Here is a 15,659-nt window from a genome sequence, read left to right on the forward strand (position 1 = left end):
GTCTTGAAGAGACCAGGTCGGTATGGCATTGGCGTTGGGGCCCGCAAGGCGGGCGCTGGTCCGCCCCGGGCTCCTCAGCCTTGGGGGCTGCGAGGCCCCGAGACGCGGGGCGTACGAGTGGGGAGTGCGCTCCACGCGGAAGCCCGAGCCTCCTCCTCTGGACAGGGTGTACGAAATCCCTGGACTGGAGCCCATCACCTACGCGGGGAAGATGCACTTCATGCCCGGGCTGGCACGGCCAATCTTCCCGCCCTGGGACCCTGGCTGGACGCACCCCAAGTTCCGCCGCTTGCCCCCGATTCACGAACAGCCGCTATACAAGGACCAGGTCTGCCACGTCTTTCACCAGCGTTGCCGCCTCCTCGAGGGTGAGGCCCCAGGACGAGCGAGAGGGAACCTTGTTCCTCTGCCCAGCACTGCCCCCAACCTCTTGTGGCCTTAGGCAGGATATTGAAACTCTGTGGGTCTCGGTTTCTTCGTATGCGTAACGGGGCCGATAGTGATTTCCATCTTTCCATCTTCTGAGAGTTGTCAGAATTAAGTGGGATGTAAAGAGCTGTGCCTGTGTGAGAGAGTTTGAGTGGCAAAGGAAAAGACTGGGTTTCTAGGCCCAGCCCTGCCTCTTACTCTCTGTGTGATTTTGGGCAAGTGGCTCAACCTTCCTCAGCCTCCATTTCCTGTGGAATGAATGGTTTTGACTAGGTGGTCCACACTTGCCCTTCCAGATCTTGACACCTCGGAGATGTAACTGTACATTTAACAAGTAGATGGAGGAGGATTATAGTACAAAGAGACAGCAGAAGGAGTGCCTGATCTCCTGGTCTGTTGCTTGATTTCACATGATTGGTAATCGTGACGGAGAGGGGAAGTAATTTGCCCACAGGTATACTGTGGGTTAATAGTGAAGCCAGGACTACAACTCTGGTTTCCTAGGTCAGTGTCCTTTGTCAAGGGTCAGAGCTGAGATGTTTTCAAGGAAAGGATCTGGACCTAAAAGCACACTTCTGCTTCCCTTTCACTCTCACTAAGAACAAGTCAAAATGACTTGAGCCAAAGCCAGGCTGTATGTCTAGAGCAGTACCGGAAATTATTTTCTGGAGTCCATGGGGGGCCTTGTTTATTGACAGTCCCTTTCCCCATTCTTCCTCCCCATTTTTCCTTAGTCCCTAAATCAGGATGGGGATAGCGCAGGTCCTGAAAACACAAAATGGCCAAGGTAAGTGGGAGCAGTATTTTCCAAAGAGTGATTAGGAAGGAAAGAGACCTGGCAGGATTGGGGGACTAAGCCAGAGAATAAATGCTAGGTTTGAAAAAAACTTAAGTCAACCAGCCAGCCTCTTAAGCTGCTCAAACCCATTCCTGAAGGCTGATTTCCCAGCCTTTAAACACTTCCATTGTCCTCACAGAGTGCTGTGAAGGCCCTCACAAGACTTGGCACCCTTGAGTGACCCTGGTAACATCACCATGTGGATGAATGCATTAGCGGTATTTTAGAAGCACTCATTTGACTTACACTTGTGTGATTAGACTGAAAACATACCCCATGCAGAGAGATTCTAAAAGTCTATAATAAAACTCTGCAAGATACAGTGCTAGAGAAGCAGATTGGGGTAATGGAGAGATCATGGCCTTTAGGGTAGACAGACTCAGGTTCTCCTCCCAACCCCATCACTTACAAGGTATGTGGCTTAAAGCAAATTCCTTAGTCTCTCTGAATTTCATCATCTCCATTCCATAAAATCTCATCCAGCTTGTAGATAAAGCTCCTGGCATGGGGTAGATGGTGATGCTCAGTAAATGGCAGCTCTAATTATTACATACTATTCATATATTAGAACCATAAAATCTTAATATTTTATCCATTTTCAAGTTTAAGGAAGAATGGCAGTGTCAGGACTAAAACTCAGATTACCTGACTCCTAGTGCAGGGTTTTTTCTGTTGCACCACAAAAATCAAGAATTTACAATTCTAAATGTTTGTATTTCCAATGTCTTATAAGCCGTCAAGTGAAAAGTCTCATTGCCTTTCTTATTACCACAAAAGAAATTGCCTGAGGGTGTCGTCTCCAAAGTGTCCTAGGCTCCCTTTAATCCCAGACAGCTTTTCAAAGGAAGATATGCCTCTGAGTCACAGTGGTGTTTTTCCAGCTCGGATGAATAGCCTGCCAACCAAAGCAGTCACCAGCCTCTGTCAACTTGCGGGCACAACCATTGGAAAGAATACAGTGTGCACTCTGATCTGAGGGTAGAGGCCTGGTATGTGGACTTAATGCAGAGCTTAGGTCCCTAGGTCTGTGCCTGTTCCTCCCTTCAGGAAGCCAGGTCTGGGAAAGTGAAGCAAGGGAGTTTTGCCCGGCACCACAGGCCATTCCACTGAGAGGAGCTGAGGCTCCTTAATGTTTAAAGACTAAGTAGTCTGAATCATATCTATTTTAGTTTATTTATACTCTATCTTTTCCTGAAAAGTTTTTGGGGCATCTTACAGAAATTTACAACACAGGTACATTAAATTAAAACTAGATGAGTGAGGGAACCAGCACAAAGGAAAAATAAAAAACAGTGAGGTGAGTAAAAAAATCCGTTCTGGGGTACTGCCTGCTAAAGGGGCTCTTGGTTGCTAGCAGTCAACAAATGGTGCAGAGACAGGGTCAGCTGACTAGGCCAGTTGCCTGTTTCTGTAAGTAGTTTTATTAGATCACAGCCATGCCCACTCATTTACTTGTTGCCTGTGGCTGCTTTTGTGCTACAGTGGCAGAGTTGAGTAGTTGTGACAGAGACTTTATGGGCCAGAAGCTGAAAATATTTACTATCTAGCCCTTTAGGAAAAAGTTTGTTGACCCTTGGGATAGAGAAAAACATTTTTAGTTATGCAATTTACCATGTCCATAAGACAAAACAGTACTAGACCCAGGAAAAGCCCAACCTTCCTATACTAAGGCCAGGGAGAGGTTCCGAAGGTCTCAGGGAGGACCCTGTGTAATAAATAGAACGTTGTCAGTATGATCCTTTTGACAAATGTGGCAGTACGTTTCATAGGGCTTCATACACAAATCCACTTATAAAATAGCTCATTATAGAATCTCAGGGTTAGATGAGATGTGAAAAATTATCTAAGTGCTCCCAAACTCAGGGCTTCTCAAGTTATTCCTGATCCAGAAGTTATTTCCATTATTTCCAAAAGCTGCTTTCCCTTGGTAAAGCAGCATGGGCTTACTCCTGGGCCTACACCTGATAAATGAGGTGTATATGGTGTACTTTGTATATGTATATGGTGGGCTTTTCCGGTCAGAGGCTGAGGTTTGGGTTAATAGAAGAGGGCTAGGTTTTGAAAGGTTGGCATCCATTGATCTAGTCCCATAGTCTGGGTTCTGTGAATCCTGCGGTCAGCTGACAGACCCTTGCCTGCAAGATCCAGCCTTATGATCTCAGCCATCTTTGAATTCCTCCTGTGGCAGGCACTAAGAGCCTCAGTAATCAACTGTTAACCATCCTTATGTAGACAGTCATTCCTGAAGTTGAGTTGAAATTGGGCTCTTCTAGCTTTCACTCTTTATTTTTAGTTCTGACCCTTCAGATGTCACAGAACAAATCCTGCCTCTCTCTCGAGGCAGCCTTTTCCCCAAGATGCTGCCTGGCAGGCTTAAGCATCTCCTCCTGAATTGTCTTCCTTTTTTGTTTTTTGTTTATTGTGACTGATAACTCCAAAGGTGTAAAACAGGCCCTCTGGCTTACCAAGGCCAAGTTAATAGAAGGCCTTCCTGAGAAAGTGCTTAGCCTCGTTGACGATCCAAGGAGCCACATAGAGAACCAAGATGAACGCGTTCTGAATGTGATCTCTCACGCCCGTCTGTGGCACTCCACTGAAGAAATCCCAAAGAGAGAGACCTACTGGTAAGTTTCCCCGAATCGATAAGATTTCTAGCTGATGGATCTTGGGGTCAACCTGTTGCTTTACATCTCCAAATGTCTCTTCTTTTCTCCAAGCCCAGTCATTGTGGACGGTCTGATACAGCTGTGTAAATCCCAGATTCTCAAGCATCCTTCTCTGGCCAGGCGGCTCTGTGCCAAAAACTACAGGTTATCTACCACCTGGAATCGAGGTTGGTCATCTTGTACACCAGAAAGCCTTGGTCTGTTTTTATCTTTCTGCTCTTAGCCCCACCACCAGCTCACATCTACCCTACCTCCAATACCTATCCTCACTCCCATCCTTCCTGGTCCAACTTTGTAAGCTCAGGCACAACCTTAATAGCATTAGCCCTAGCCCAGCCTTTTTTTGTTTTAATCACTTCTTTCCAAGACTGTTCATTCAGCCATATCTCTTGAGTACCTCAGAGTGCCTAAATGTGGAAGGTAAGGAAGTACTAAAGCACGTACGGTCTCTGCCCTGACAAAGCTCATATTCTGCTGCAAGAGCTTTCTTACCTGATTAATGCTTTCCTCCTTTGCCAAATCCATTGTTCGCATAGCTGCTAGAGTGATCTTTCTCAAGGGCAAGTCTTTATGTCCCTCCCGTTTCAAAGCCTTCACTGTCCCCCAATGGCTTCAACCATTTATCCTGGTATCCCAGGCCATCTGTGATTTGGCCAGCACCTGGCTTTCTAGTCTTCATCTCCTGCTTGACTGCCCCAACCCCATCCCCAAATTTACGCTTTAGCTACTTGCAGCTTTCTGGCATCAAGCTTTTATACCTTTGTGCCTTGGCACATGGTATAGGTCCTGTCTGGAATGCTCTTTTCTGCTTTCCTCTTTTGACTAAATTGTACTTGTCTGCAAGTCTCGACTCATCCCCCTTCCTATGTGAATCCGTAGGTTAGCTGTTCCTCCTCTGTTCCCTAGACCCATTATGTCTATTTTTATCATAGCACATGTTATACTATATTGTAATTATCTAACATCTTTTCTGTCTGCCCTACTAAGCTCAACTGCCAAGGGCAGGGACCATGTCTTATTCATTTTTATCCATAGTGTCTAACAGTTCATGGCACACAATAGGTGCTGACTGAAGGAATGCGTGAATACACCAAATCTCAGGTGTTTTGGGCAGGGGTGTTCAGAGTACATGGTGTTCTAATTGGTGGAATCCTGGAGCAAGGAAACCAGCTATGGAATAATTTGGGATTTTCAGGACATCTGCTTGGTCAGGTTTCTCTAGCTTGCTTCCTTTGCCCCAGGAAGTATGGACCTCCGGGCAAGGAGTCAGCTTTGCAGAGGTAATGGTGCCACTAAGGAAATAGTGAACCTCATTAATAGAGGAGTACTTGTTGGCCCATCATCAAATATTAGCGCTAATTAAACTGCCCCATTTGGAGCTGTCGCTGGAGGAGGGGTGTGGAGGGAATTGAATTGGAAACCACTCTAGAGTGGTCTGTGGGGAGAACCTAAAACCCAGGGTTAGGAGAGGTCCAGGCACATTTATCTTCCTTGCAGATTCTACGTGAGGAAACAGGAAATACTTTAGAAAACTATTCTCGAGTGTGAATATGATGTATTTTATCAGGCAGATCAGAGTTTATCCATCCACAGATATGCTGTCCCGTTTTTACCTACCCAATAAGGGAGGCCACATGCTAATTAGATGACAGTGCTGTTGGCCAAACCAGTTTTTAGACATAAGATCATCACCCTTGATCCGTTACCATCACACTGTGAATTGACTATTTGTAAAAACCCAAGTACCTTCTCAGGAAGATTTACCTCCATGGAGAACCCTCAGGAGGCCATTCTCAAGGAGTCTTTCGAGGTACTTTTTGTCTGGTGGTGGCATGTGGCCTCCTGCGGGGACCTCTTTGAAGGGTGTCCGCACACATTCACAGTGGCAGGCTTGCCGATGGTTGGACATGAGTCTGTTTCCTTGCGCACCTGTGTCTCCCTGTAGCAACTATGCTAATCTGACTTAAGTGACGCTTTCTGACTGGCCCGATCTTTTTCACTCCTGGTTGTTGAGGACAACCTGGCCCTTTTCCTGGGTTTAATGGCCTTCCTCCTTGGCCTCTAGTCTCAGTGCTTCTCTCTCTCCATCCCTCCTTCCCTACCGTATCATACTCTAGTCACGTGGATTTATTTCCTGAAACTCTGCCATGCACTAGCGCACTTCCATGCCTTTGCACGTTATTCCTCCTTCTCTAGCATGCTTTTCTCCCTTTCTTTGCCTGGCAAACTCTTACCCAGCGGTTTTCAGCTAAGGGTAGTTTTGCCCTCTATGGGAGATTTGGCATTGTCTGGAGACATGTTTAATTGTCATGACTTGAACTGGATTGGGGAGGGGGTTGTAGGAGGAGTTCTGCCAGCATCTAGTGGATAGAGAGGTCAGGGATGTTGCCAAACGTCCTACAGGGCAAGGGACAGCCTCCCTCACCAAAGAATTACCTGGTCTATAATGTGAAGAGTGCCAAAGTTGACACACTCTGCCCTCATCCATCCTTCAGAACCTAGTTTGAAGGCATTGCCTCTCTCAGGAAGCTTCCCAGAGGAGGTCAGGTTTCCTCACCTCTAAATCTCCTAGGATGGTTCATACTTTTGTTGTAGCACTTACTACCTGGCAAGCTCCTTGAGAGCAAGAGTAACTCTCACTCGTGTCTGGGTCCCCAGCTTAGAGCAGCTGCTTGGGAAGAGCTGTGTTGGGTAGCCCTGAACCCTCTGGACCACCAGGCCTCAGGATTCATTGGAGGGGGAACACAGGAAGAAGAGTGCATTGGTTCATCCCCTCAAGAATCCCAGGTTTAACATCTTAACCCAAAGTTTTGTTTTCTGTGATTAGGCTGATCAGCTAGGAAAGCTATAAAAGACTTGGAGCACGGCAGGATGAGGGCTTTAGACTTTGCTGAGCTTAGAGCAGGCTAGACTAATTGTCTTTCTCCTCTTTTAGAGTCTCTTCTCCTTCAGGTCCGTGGTTCTAGTGGAGCCCGACTGAATGCCAAGGATCCTCTGCCCCCCATTGCCTCCAGAGAGGAGGTTGAAGCTACTAAGAATCATGTTCTTGAGACCTTCTATCCCATATCTCCCACTATTGATCTTCAGGAAAGCAATGTTTATGATGTGAAAGACGACACAGGTAAGTATCAAAGCCTTTGACTTTCAGGCAGCGTGGAGATGAGGGACATGCTTTTTCTTTTTCTTTTTTTTTTTTTGTGAGGAAGATCAGCTCTGAGCTAACATCCATGCCAATCCTCCTCTTTTTGCTGAGGAAGACTGGCCCTGAGCTAACATCTGTGCCCATCTTCCTCCACTTTATATGGGGTGCTGCCACAGCATGGCCTGACAAGCGGTGCATCGGTGCGTGCCCGGGATCCGAACCCCGGCCGCCAGCAGCGGAGCACGCGCACATAACCGCTACGCCACGGGGCTGGCCCCAGGGACATGCTTTTTCTGAAGGGACAGAATATACTGGATACTTAGTATGTGCTAGGGACCTCACGTGCATTTTCTCCAAAGATCCATGTAGCAGCCTGTGAGCTAGGTACAATTATCCCCATTTTATAGGCAAGGAAACTAAGGCTCAAGGAGGTTAAGTGATTTGCTCAAAGGCTGACTTTTGCTTTTGACCCCCCTGAGAAGTAATTGTTAAATCAGAGTTTTAATGGGTGGCTTGAGGGCTTTTTGACCAGGCACGAGATATTTCCTTTATTCATAGGTCCCTTGAAAGACACCGTCTTTCTATCTACCCTGTCGACTCTGGCCAACTTCCTACTAGGACTGAGGAAGCCCCCCAGGTCTTGACTGTGGCTCTTCATCCAGAATCCATCAAACAAGGAACCTCCATCTACTCGGTCAGCCAAGACAGAAACTAGGGAGTCAGGCTAGGCAGGCCCACAATGCCTGCCATCCACTCAGTCGTCATGAGCTGCAGCATCTTCTTCCTAACTTCTTTTCATTTCCATAACTACAGCCTAGGTCAGTCCCTATTGTCTCTCACCCAGCCTGTTGCCACAACCTCCCAACTGTTCGTTCTGACCCGGGCTATTTTCTCTCCAGTCCGTCTAGTTCACAGTTCCAGAGGAGCCTTTCTAAAACACAAATTTAATCCCATCTCTCTCCGTGCCTGCCTCCCCATTGCTTATTGGATGAAGCTTGAACTCCTAGGCTTATCACATGAGGGCCTTCACGTCTGTCCTCTGCCCCTCTCTAGCCTCATCTTGCCTGCCCTCCCCCACACACGGCCCCCTTATTCCAACTACACTTATCACATCCTGCCCTTTCTCACCACCATTCGTTGGCACCTCCTCTTCCCTCTGTCTGGAGCTTTTGACCATTCACCTCTTTTTGTCTTCAGCTTGATAACTCCTCATCTTGCACAATTCATCTTAGAAATCACCTCTTCCCAGAAATGCTCTGGGCTCTTCCAGTCTCATCAGGGGCCGTTACTCTGTCCTCCCACAGCCCCCTGACTCCCCTCATATCTTGACGTGTCCCTCTATATGGATATGATCAGCTTTCCTGTCTGTCTCCCCTGCAGACTTTGTGAGCTCCTCAAAGGCAGTGGCAGGCTCCGCTTGGCCCTGTTCCTGGTCCCTGTCTTAGAGCTTGGCACACAGTGAGTGCTGAGTGTTGGGTGTTAACCTGTGTGGGGAACTGAAGCGAGGACTGAGGCAGACGGGAGAGCCAGGTCTCTCTCTCTTAAGTCGTGCTCTCCTCTGGGATTTTCAGAACCCACATTTCCCCAGCCTCTTTTCTCCCTCCTTTTCACCCAGTTTCACTAATCCAGGTCAGTCATTCTAGAATCCCCCAGCCTACCAAGGGTTTACTCACAGCCCTTACGGGGAAGAGAATGATGACCTGGCAGGGCCATGGCTGAGATGAACAAGTGCTAAACCTTGATTCTCAGCGCCAGTGTTGTGCGGATCACTTGTGAAGTATGAGGCAAGTCATGTGTTACTAATAAAAGTATTGAATTTTGCAAATGATTTGCTTTTTAAAAAAATAATGACCATAGATTTCAGGTTATCCATCTACTAACATCACTGTCATCTGTGTGCTTGAATAAGAGAGAGGGATGGAGTTAGAGCTGTCACACAGGAATCACCTATCGAAGGTTGGCAAACATTTTCTGTAAAGAGCTAAATAGTAAATATTTTAAATTTTGCAGGCCACATATGGTCTCCATCACAGCTACTCAATAGATATATGTCAGTGAGTGGGCGTGGACGGGTAGGAGGCCAGATTTGGCTGCGGGCTGCAGTTTGCCAGCCCCTGAGCTGAGGTGATGATACCCACCTTGACTGAGGCTGTGTAAGTGCTTGCGCTGAGCTGAGGTGACTTTCCTGAGGCTCTGGGGCAGGCTGATTAATCTTTTCCACCTCCATGTGATTACATATCTTGCAGGATTCCAGGAGGGTTATCCTTACCCCTATCCCCACACCCTGTATTTCCTGGAGAAAGCCAATTTACGACCACACCGCTTTCAACCAGATCAGCTGCGGGCCAAGATGATTCTGTTTGCCTTTGCCAATGCCCTGGCTCAGGCCCGGCTCCTCTATGGGGTACGTATGTGGAGAAGACCACCGAGCTGCTGTGCATGGTGTTAGTCTCCTGCGTTATTCTGCTCAAAGAAAGAAGGGGGGTCTCGGGGGAGTCCTTGCTGGACTGAGGAGTTTTAGGGATAGGCGCTTCCATTCACCCTACAGAGATGAACTGACATCTGCTGGGGCCTACTGTGTGCCTGTCATTTACATAAAATACCTCATTTGTTGATCATAGCAGCCTACAACGTTTCATTGTGATCCCAATTTTCCAGATTATGCCACTGAATCACAGGGAGGCTGAATGGCTTGTCTAGCATTACATAGCAGTCAGTGGTAGAGAAAGGATTGGCAGCAGGTGTACCCACCTCCTAAGGCTTCAGTTGTCTGTGCTGTAGCACGCTGCCTCTGTTCTGTACTATCGGAACTGGAGCACGAGGCTCCATCGGGCAGGCAGGAGGAAGTGAAGCAGTAGAGATGGTCCAAATGCCAAGTCAAGACAGGTTCTGACTTGGTGGTAGCCCCTTGATTCTAAGAGGAGGTCTCAGGGACCAAGATGGTGTAGAATGCAGGCCAAGTAGTTGTCGCACAGAGCTGTCCCAAGATTAGGGGAAAGCCTGGCCCGAGAGCAAGGGCCCTCAGGGAGAGGATGGTAATATGGGAGGCCCCCAGCAGGCCTGGAACACCAGATACCTGGTTTTTTGGAGGGGGCAGTGGGAGAAGCGTGTTTCTGAGAGCTGCTATCTGGTTCCTAGGTCTTAGTTAGAGCCTAAGGCCCTCCTGGAGGAGTGATGAAATTCCGAGTGTTCTGTTTCCCCTCCTACTCAGTCTAGGAACTAGGTAGGGTTGGGGAGGTGTGGTTAGCCAAATGAGCTAGGGAGTGGAATGGACTTTCCTGTATTGAGCATCTGCTACGTGCCAGACTTTTTTTTTTCAATTACTTTATTGAGGTCATATTGGCTGGTGTAAATTTCAGGTGTACATTATTATATTTCAATTTCTCTATAGATTGCATCGTGTTCACCACCAAGTCTAGTTTTTATCCATCACCATACATATGTGCCCCTTTACCCCCTTCACCCTCCCCCCCCCACTTTTTTTTTTTTTTTTTTTTTTTTTTGGTGAGGAAGATTATCCCTGAGCTAACGTCTGTTGCCAATCCTCTTCTTTTTGCTGCGGAAGATTGGCCTTGGGCTAACATCTGTTCCCATCTTCCTCTACTTTGTATGTGGGACACCTGCCACAGCATGGCTTCATAAGCAGTGTGTAGGTCCGTGCCCGGGATCCAAACCTGCGAATTCTGGCCACCAAAGCAGAGTGTGTGAACTTAACCACTATGCCACCAGCTGACCCCCATGCCAGACGTTTAATTAGGGTCTTTATATTGGTGGTTCTCAAAATATGGTCCTGGATTAGCAACATGAGCATCATCTGGGAACTTGTTGGAGATTCATATTCTCAGATCCAAGCCAGACCTGCTACATCAGAAACTCGGGTGGGCCCAGCAGTCAGCGTTTGAACAAGCCTGCCAGATGATGCTGGTACAGACTTAAGTCTATAAACCACTGCACTGAAATTTGAGAACCACTGCATTATTTAATCCTTGTAGCAACCCTCTGTGGCAGGTACTGTTAGCTTCATTTTACAGATGAAGAAACTGAGGCTCAGGGAGGCTAAGTAACTTGCCAAGGTCACACAGCTAAGAGATGAGCAGCTGTCACATCTTTATGTGACCTTCTTGTGTCTTTCCAATCCTTGGGAAGTTATCTTTATTCTCATTCTCTGGCTGTATACTTCCTGACGGCTCTGGAAGTTTAGGTAACTTGCCCAAGATCCCACAGCTAATGAGTGGGGAGCAAGCATTGGAGCCCTGATCCCTCCAGCTTTGAAGGATATGCTGTCTCCCCACTCTGCTGCAGGGGAAGGAGGCAGAGATAGTCACATGCCAGGTCCCAGGCCTGCAGGCTCATTGCAGCGTCTGTGCCAGCTATTGCCAGCAGAGCATGGGTAGCAATGCTGCCACTAATTGCCACTCGGTTGGGTAGGAGAGGAGGCTTCCCCAGCCCCTCCAGGTACAAATTATTCCTGGGGATGTGAAGTTGAGCAATTATGGGAAGAGCCTTCGTGTAAAAGGTAAAATTGCTGAGAAATTTATGTACTACCTGCAGTTTTATTGATCTGTAGAGGGAGATAAGAGTCAATACAGAATTCTCAGCTGACACTTAGAGGTACTTTTCTTTTTATTTATTTCTCATGCAGCTTAGAACAGGTATTTCTAAGGCCAACAGTCCCAGTGTGGCCCACACCGAGCTCTGACTTTAGCTGTTCCTAATGTCAGATTCAGCCCTGAAGCAGTGAATGTGGGAGCGTTTTTGGATCAAGGATGCTCTGCTTCCTAGGGCCTGCCTATTGGATCTTTGTCCAGTGGGTAGCAGTCACCAAACTGGATTGCTGCGAAGTCTCAGTAGGGTGAGCATAAGAGTCATTATCCAAACTAGGACACTACTGGGAGTGGAAAGAGGGGCTGCTCTCAGATACAGTGGGACACCAGGTGTAAACCGGAGTGATAGCATTGTTAGTGATTTCATAGCGTGGGGTCTGATCCTGGCTCACACCTCATGATAGGTAACCTTGAGCAGATTGTCCCACCTCTGTGAATCTCGGTTTCCTCATCTGTTAAGTGCAAATGTACCGCTAGATTTAGGAGATTAGAGGTGACTACGTCAAACTGCCGTCATGCATGGCACATGAGAGGCCTTCAGTAAATGGATGCTGGTATTATTACTCTTACCAAGTGGCACTAATTGAAAGAGAGAATTAGCAGATATGTGGACTGGTGAAATCCTGATGCTGACGCAGCTGGAGTGGACACTCTGGGAATCTGATATGTTCTGAGAGTTGCACCGAGAGCAGGAAGCCCAGGGACGATGACCTCCTGCAGGCTTAGGGCATTCCCCGATGCCAGGCTCTTTGGAATAAGGCAGAAATGGAAAATGTGCGTGGTCTAGCATTAGCCAGTCTGGGTTCCAGTGCCACACGTCTTTGTGACTTCAGACAAGTCACTTTGCCTCATCGAGTCTCAGTTTCGTCATCTGTCAAATGGAGTGAGAACTGAATGAGATGACATCTGTTCGTTGACCCTCCAGGTTAACATTTGGTAGAGCTGATGTTGCCATCAGGTAACGCCATGAGTTTGAGGGATTTCCTGTCATTAACCTCCCAGCTCGCCTTCCTGTACTGTGTGCATGGTAATCGCCTCTAATGGCAGGAATTAGTACTTGAATGTGCTCAGCTTGCAGAGCAGGCACCCTGGGGCCACGAGGCATCTGAGACCAGGCAGAACCAGGCTGGGTGAGGGAGGGAAGGCCTGGCCCTTGACAGTGCCCGGAACTGCTCATTCTGTTCTCACTGCCCCGTGGTGAAACCGTGAAAGGGGAGTGGGTGCTTGTGTTAAAGCCAGGACTAGAAATTGCTTGGTCTGTCTGTTCTCACACCCAACAGTTTCTGATTTGATTTACCCATCCTCTTTTCCTCTCAGAATGACACTAAGGTTTTGGAGCAGCCCGTAGTTGTGCAGAGTGTGGGCACCGACGGACGTGTCTTCCAGTTCTTGGTGTTACAGTTGAACACCACGGATCTGGCCTCCAATGAGGGCATCAAGAATCTGGTCTGGGTGGATTCAGACCAGCTTCTCTATCAGCATTTTTGGTGTCTCCCAGTGATCAAAAAGAAAGTGGTTGTGGTAAGTGCAGCCATCTGGAGCCTGGTGATTGGGTTAGGGCCATGGCCGCCGTACCCAGAGTGAGCCTGGGGTGGGCTTGTGAGTGGGACCCTGGCTTTAGGAACTGCGTGCCTAGGATCTGTGCCTGGAGGGCTGCTTCATCCCTGCCCATCACCTAAAACGGCACTTTCCACCCTCGGCCCTGCCCAGCTCTTCCCCTCACCTCCTGCTTCCCCCACACCCCTCCACGCCCAGCATCTCACAGCTGCCCAGTGTGCCCTGTGGCTTAAGTAGCTCTGGATCTTAGTAGATGCTGCTGCTTTTGTATAGGAGATTTCTCCCTCCTCTCCCTCCCCCATTTCTCTTTTGTCTGGCCATCCTCTACCTATCCTTCTGGGTTTAGCATAAGGACCCACCATCCCACTCCCAGCCTCCCAGTCCCCACCCAGCACTGTTCTGTAGTTATCTGTTTACATGTTTTTCTCCTCTATCATACTGAGCTCCGAGCCCGGGGAGGATGCATTCTTTCATTTCGTTCCACAGATATGGAATTCCTCCCATGGCATTGTCACTGCTGCACCCCCAGTGCTCAGCAGACAGAGTCCAGGCCTGCTTTCTGTGCAGTGGACAGCAACAGTATCTCAGTAAATTCAGAATATAACGTCAGGCAGTGATCAGCACTCTGAAGAGACAAAGCAGGCTCGGAGACGAGAGAGAGCAGAGTAGGGGGTGCTGCCGGCTCTGGGTCTCGCTGTGTCCCGTGGCCCGCCCGGGGCCTGAGTAGATTTGCTCAGTGGAGTTGCTGAGCCTTTGAACCTTATCAGCATGTCGGTGGTAGAATGAGTTGTCCAGCACCTGTTGTTTCTACTCTTGAAATGCCTCCCGGGTCTGGGCCCTTCTCGTTGGCCCCGGACACCATTGTGTCTCAGCTGCACAGCCACACCAGCCACCTCGCTTGTCTCTGCTCTTAGTCATGCGCTCCCTCTCTCCTGCATGTCTTCAGCTCCTCAGCTGCTCTTCCTTCCAGAATACTAACTTAGTGCCAGAGCCGTCCTGGTTCAGTCAGATGACTCCTCCAACTTCAGCTCCTGCCCCTGCTTGTCTCCCCGCCCCCAGCACAGGCCTTGGGCTCCAGCCTCACCCTGGCTCTCTGGACCAGTGCATATCCTGGTCTCACTGAAGTCTCCTTCCTTTTCTTTTTCTTTCTGGCCCATTCTACTTGCCCTTTAAGACTCATTCATGCATGGTCTCTTCCGTGTAGGGAAGTCAGTAAGTTCGTCATTTTCTCCCCTGGTTTCTTAGTGTCTTTTTCCTACTTCTGATATGAGGTCCATCACCTTATATTATCACTGTTTGAGCATCTGGCTGTAAGCTCCCTGAGGGCAGGAGCCAAACTCAGGTCACGTTGGGTTTCCAGAACGAGGGAGAAGGTGGTGGTTTGTGGTGGTTGAAGTGAGAGGGATTAGGGACAGTGTCGGCAGACGGTCTGGCTGGAAGGTGCTGGAAGTGCTTCCTGTCCTCCATCCTCTCCATCCGCCCCCCGCCCCCCCCTCCCCCCCACATCTCTCCTGGTCAGCTCCCAGCACCCCTCCTTGGTCACAGAGAAAGAAACGGTTGTGATGCAGGCACTTAGGATTTACATAAAACTGACTTTTGTTTTAATTGCTGCCATTAAACCTAGTAGCAGGATCCTAATGGGCTGTGTTCTTTCCAGGAACCTGTTGGGCCGACTGGTTTCCAGCCAGAGACATTCAGGAAGTTTTTAGCTCTGTATTTGCACGGTGCTGTGTGAGCCAAGGACCGTTCTGAGGCCTGAAGCCCCCTCGCCCCTCTCCCACTGAAGATCCTGCGTCCTGGGCGGTGCCTGGGGCCGGCCCGGAGCCCTGGGGATCTTTTGGCCTGGTGGTCTCACTGACAATAAAGAGCCCTTCCGGTGCACTGGAGCCTGTGCCTGGTGTGAGGGTGCTGCCAGGAGGGGCCCTGCTGTGAGCCTGCCTCTGCACAAGTGCAGGCCCTAGGGCCTCACCTTACGCCCAGCTCTCCCACGACCCATTTTGTGACTTTTATAGATAAGAATCTTCATCTCCCTGAGTTTCAGTTTCTTCATCTGAAACTTGGGGCTAATATGATCTACCTCATTTTGAAGACTATAGATTATGTCTGTGTAGTGTCTGCCACATAGTAGGTGCTCTGTGATGGTCGCTAGGTTCGTATGGGGTTGTTTAAACTGTGGACACTTTCCACAATGACTGTAGAAAATCTGCATAGAATATTCCTTGTAGATTTCTCACTAGTGTCCTGGTTAATGGACTGAGTACATCCCTGGTTCAGCTGGCCTTGTTTTGTTCAAATAGCATCGAGTCCTGCTCTGGGCCAGGCACCTTATACACAGCATCTTGTTTAATCCTCATACAACTCAAGAAGCTTGTTGAGTGCCTGCTATGTGCCAGCCACTGTTCTGGGCCCTAAAGATGAGGAAA

The 15,659-nt window shown here is 48.6% G+C and overlaps 1 protein-coding gene across 1 annotated transcript; it reads left to right on the forward strand.

Moving 5' to 3' along the window:
• Positions 1-22: 22 nt before the first annotated feature.
• MRPL37 (mitochondrial ribosomal protein L37) lies at positions 23-15,117 on the forward strand. The gene is made up of 7 exons (XM_058552489.1): positions 23-368; positions 3,708-3,891; positions 3,985-4,100; positions 6,869-7,054; positions 9,322-9,479; positions 12,997-13,200; positions 14,894-15,117. The coding sequence occupies exons 1-7, from the start codon at positions 23-25 to the stop codon at positions 14,969-14,971; spliced, it is 1,272 nt and encodes a 423-aa protein (XP_058408472.1). The 3' UTR covers positions 14,972-15,117.
• The last annotated feature ends 542 nt before the right edge of the window (positions 15,118-15,659 follow it).

Source organism: Diceros bicornis, chromosome 13, assembly GCF_020826845.1.
Source record: "Diceros bicornis minor isolate mBicDic1 chromosome 13, mDicBic1.mat.cur, whole genome shotgun sequence".
Taxonomy (NCBI): Eukaryota; Metazoa; Chordata; class Mammalia; order Perissodactyla; family Rhinocerotidae; genus Diceros; species Diceros bicornis.

Coding starts and splice junctions, on each gene's coding strand:
- MRPL37 (XM_058552489.1), top strand. CDS start 23: ATGGCATTGGCGTTGGGGCCCGCAAGGCGGGCGCTGGTCCGCCCCGGG. Junction 4,101..6,868: donor ATCTACCACCTGGAATCGAG/GTTGGTCATCTT, acceptor CTCCTCTTTTAG/AGTCTCTTCTCCTTCAGGTC. Junction 9,480..12,996: donor AGGCCCGGCTCCTCTATGGG/GTACGTATGTGG, acceptor TTTTCCTCTCAG/AATGACACTAAGGTTTTGGA.